The following is a 3,403-nucleotide window of genomic DNA, read 5'->3' on the forward strand; positions in this document are numbered from 1 at the left end:
TTCCCGGAGATTCGGAAGCTGAGGGGTGACCTTATAAAAGTTTATAAAATCATGAGGGGCATGGATAGGGAGAATAGACAAGGTCTCTTCCCTGGGGCGAGGGAGTCCAGAACTAGAGGGCATAGATTTAGGGTGAGAGGGGAAACATTTAAAAGGACCTAAGGGGAAACTTTTTCATGCAGAGGGTGGTACATGTATGGAATGAGCTGCCAGAGGAAGTGGTGGACTGGTACAATTACAGCATTTAAAAGGCATCTGGATGGGTATATGAATAGGAAGGGTTTAGAGAGATATGGGCCAATTCTGGCAAATGGGACTAGATTAGGTTCGGATATCTGGTCGGCATGGACAGGTTGGACCGAAAGGTCTATTCCCTTGGTGTACATCCCTATAGTTCTATGGCTTGTTATGTCTGCCTATAATAGTCACAGTGGCTGTGGCAATGTATTTTGGTTTATTCATTCACAGGATGGGAGTGACACTGGCAATGTTAGTGTTTTATTGCCCATCCCTAACTACCCTTGCTGACATCTGCAGTTTGCATGGGGAATAGACCCACCAAACACTGTAAGGTAGAGGGTTCTTGAATTTGAACACAGAGATAATAGGGGAATGGCAATTAATCCAGCATCTGTAATATAGCAAAAAAATCCCACAGTGCTTCATCGAACTGCTATCTAATAATGAGCTACTTAAAAGAAGATAAAAGATAAAGAACTGCAGATGCTGGCAATCTGAAACAAAAACAGAAATTGCTGGAGAAACCCAGCAGGTCTGGCAGCATCAATGGAGAGAAACATAGAGTTAAGTGATCCTTCTTAGAACAGAATTAAAGAAGGGTCATGGGACCTGAAATGTTGTTGACCCAGATACTGTGGGACCTGCTGAGTTTCTCCAGTAATTTTTGTTACATAAAAATAGACACTGGGCTGGATTTAGCAATCAGTAATGAAAGGATGACACTTGCCACTAACAATAAAGAAAGTTGTCTCTGAAGATCAAGTAAAATGTGTGGCGTTAACTTCCTCCATGACAACATGCCAAGCAAATGGAATCTCTGGTATCCAAGAACTATGACATCATCAGGCAAGTTGTCAGCCAATCAGACTGAAGAGTTCACATAGACAGAAAGCCAGAAATCAGAAGTGTTGGTTAAGACTGATGGAAAAATAAAGATTGGGACGTGGAACCTTAAAGCACGAGTAGGCAATTCAGCCCTTTCAGCATACTCCCTTAATTCATTAAGATCATGGCTGATCTGATTGTGGTCTCAAACCCCACTTTCCTGTCTGACCCCATAGCCTTATGTATAACATTAGGGCAGGAACTGAATTATCATAACTGTAGTGATTGGAACCATGGCCAGGCGAGTCTTATTGACTATGAAATCCCTGACTGGGGCTGTTAATCTGGGCCAATCAGGGAGCCCTGGCTGTCAGAAATAAACAGGAGATTCCTCTTTCCCTGAATCACAACGTCTAAGAGAGGACGTGGTGGTTCGTCCGGAGCGAAATTTCACATCTCCCTTGGTCTTCCTGTGGGAGCTGTGATCAACTGTGCTTACAATATAGGGGCCAAGAACCTGTACATAATCTCTGTCAATCACATCAAGGGACGTTTGAACAGACCACCAGCTGCTGGTGTTGGTGACATGGTCATGGCAACTGTAAAGAAAGTTAAACCAGAGCTCCGGAAAAAGGTGCATCCAGCAGTAGTGATACGGCAGCGGAAAGCGTACCGGAGAAAAGATGGGGTGTTTCTCTACTTTGAAGACAATGCAGGGGTGATTGTAAATAACAAAGGAGAAATGAAAGGTTCTGCAATCACAGGTCCTGTTGCCAAGGAATGTGCAGATGTGTGGCCCAGAATTGCTTCCAATGCTGGGACCGTTGCATAAGAATTGTAAACAGTTTCTAAAATGATACCTGTATGATTCAATAAATGTTTTTACCCCCAGAAAAAGAAATAAACAGGAGATTCAAGGAGTCTCCTCACTCTAGGGACTAGCTCTGAGCTGGCTGGTCAGAGCATATGTGTTATGCCCGTGTAAATAAAGGGTGACTTAGTGATGGGAAACCGGTTTTTTCAATAATCAGTTATTTATCGGTGCAGTTATTTCAATAATCAAACTTTTTTAAAACATAAAATAAACTGTAATTTTTAACATCTGTGGAATCTTTGTGTAGAATGAAGGGAATGATACATTCAATTTCTATTAGCAATTTCATGAGGCCCAAAGAGATTGGTCATTAGTAATTATGACATGGTATGCTGTTAAAACGTGGTACATCACATTCAATAGTTAATCCAATAGTTACTTGTGTCACAGACAACAAAGGAGTGGTGAACTGATGCATTCTTACTGCTTTTCTCCCCTCTCCATTTCAAAAATGCTACTTCATGTTTCTTTTCATATTTTCCTTTTCCTTTGAAAAATAGGCAATCGTGTTTTAACCAAAAAAACCTATCTGTGACATCCAATTTAAAATGCCCAACAGCAAATTATTTAGAGTTTAAACATTATTACAGCATTTAAGACTTGGGGAGGGAATAGTTTTTAACCATACATCACAGACTCTTGCCTTCAAGAAAGGAGAGAAAGGAAGGAACTGCTGTTACAAATGATTTAAAATCAAAGATGTCAGAACTGGTTCATATGAGTTAGAAAGTCCAGTAAGCCAATGTCCATTTGAGTTAATTTCAGTCAGCTGTACAAAGTAATCTCTGTCTCAAGTGCTCATAATCCAATTGAATGGTTGGTGAATGTGTAGCAGTTACAAACTGGGAATTGAGCTGCTTCACAGCTGACACATAATTTTCTTCCCAAAAATCAGACTAGTTGTGAGATATTGAGATTGGTAGCAGGCTTTCAGCTAAACTGGGAGTTGTTTACTCTCCTGGTGTTATGACAAAAATAAGATAGAACTGTACTGCTGGAGGTATATGAATTAAGCTAGCAGTTTCAGGCCTGGGGCTTGAGATACTCAGCTATTGAAATGATCGATGGCCTACTTGTCACAAATAAAACCCATTGTGTCTTAGAGTAGATAACCACAGAGAGATTTGCACAAAGTTGAGCAAATGTGATTGCTGATAGATTATTTTGTTCCGAACTGGTTATGATAGACATCTTGTCTATTAGCACTTTGTGTTCTCTTGGTTCAATGCTCATGCAGTGTAAGGTTTGACATGGTCCAGGAGGCAATGAGATAACTTTTTCTTGTAAATTCTGGAAATTTCTGGAAGCAATCTGGTTGGTTATTCTGTGTTCAAAAGCAGTCATTTGTTAAGTATTTATCATAAGTCCATTACAAGAAATAATTTAAACAAAATAATGTAGTTTTCTTTTTAAAAATTAGGATAATTCCCTTCCTGCTCCATCCACATTACATTTGACAGCTTC

At 40.1% G+C, this 3,403-nt stretch overlaps 1 protein-coding gene across 1 annotated transcript; it reads left to right on the plus strand.

The window, feature by feature from the left end:
* Window positions 1-1,468: 1,468 nt before the first annotated feature.
* LOC140487246 (large ribosomal subunit protein uL14-like) lies at window positions 1,469-1,962 on the plus strand (the record flags this gene model as incomplete). The annotated part of the gene is made up of 1 exon (XM_072586873.1): window positions 1,469-1,962. A coding segment is annotated over one exon (429 nt), but the record flags the coding sequence as incomplete, so codon positions are not given.
* Between the last annotated feature and the right edge of the window lie 1,441 nt (window positions 1,963-3,403).

Source organism: Chiloscyllium punctatum, chromosome 16, assembly GCF_047496795.1.
Source record: "Chiloscyllium punctatum isolate Juve2018m chromosome 16, sChiPun1.3, whole genome shotgun sequence".
NCBI classification, from domain to species: domain Eukaryota; kingdom Metazoa; phylum Chordata; class Chondrichthyes; order Orectolobiformes; family Hemiscylliidae; genus Chiloscyllium; species Chiloscyllium punctatum.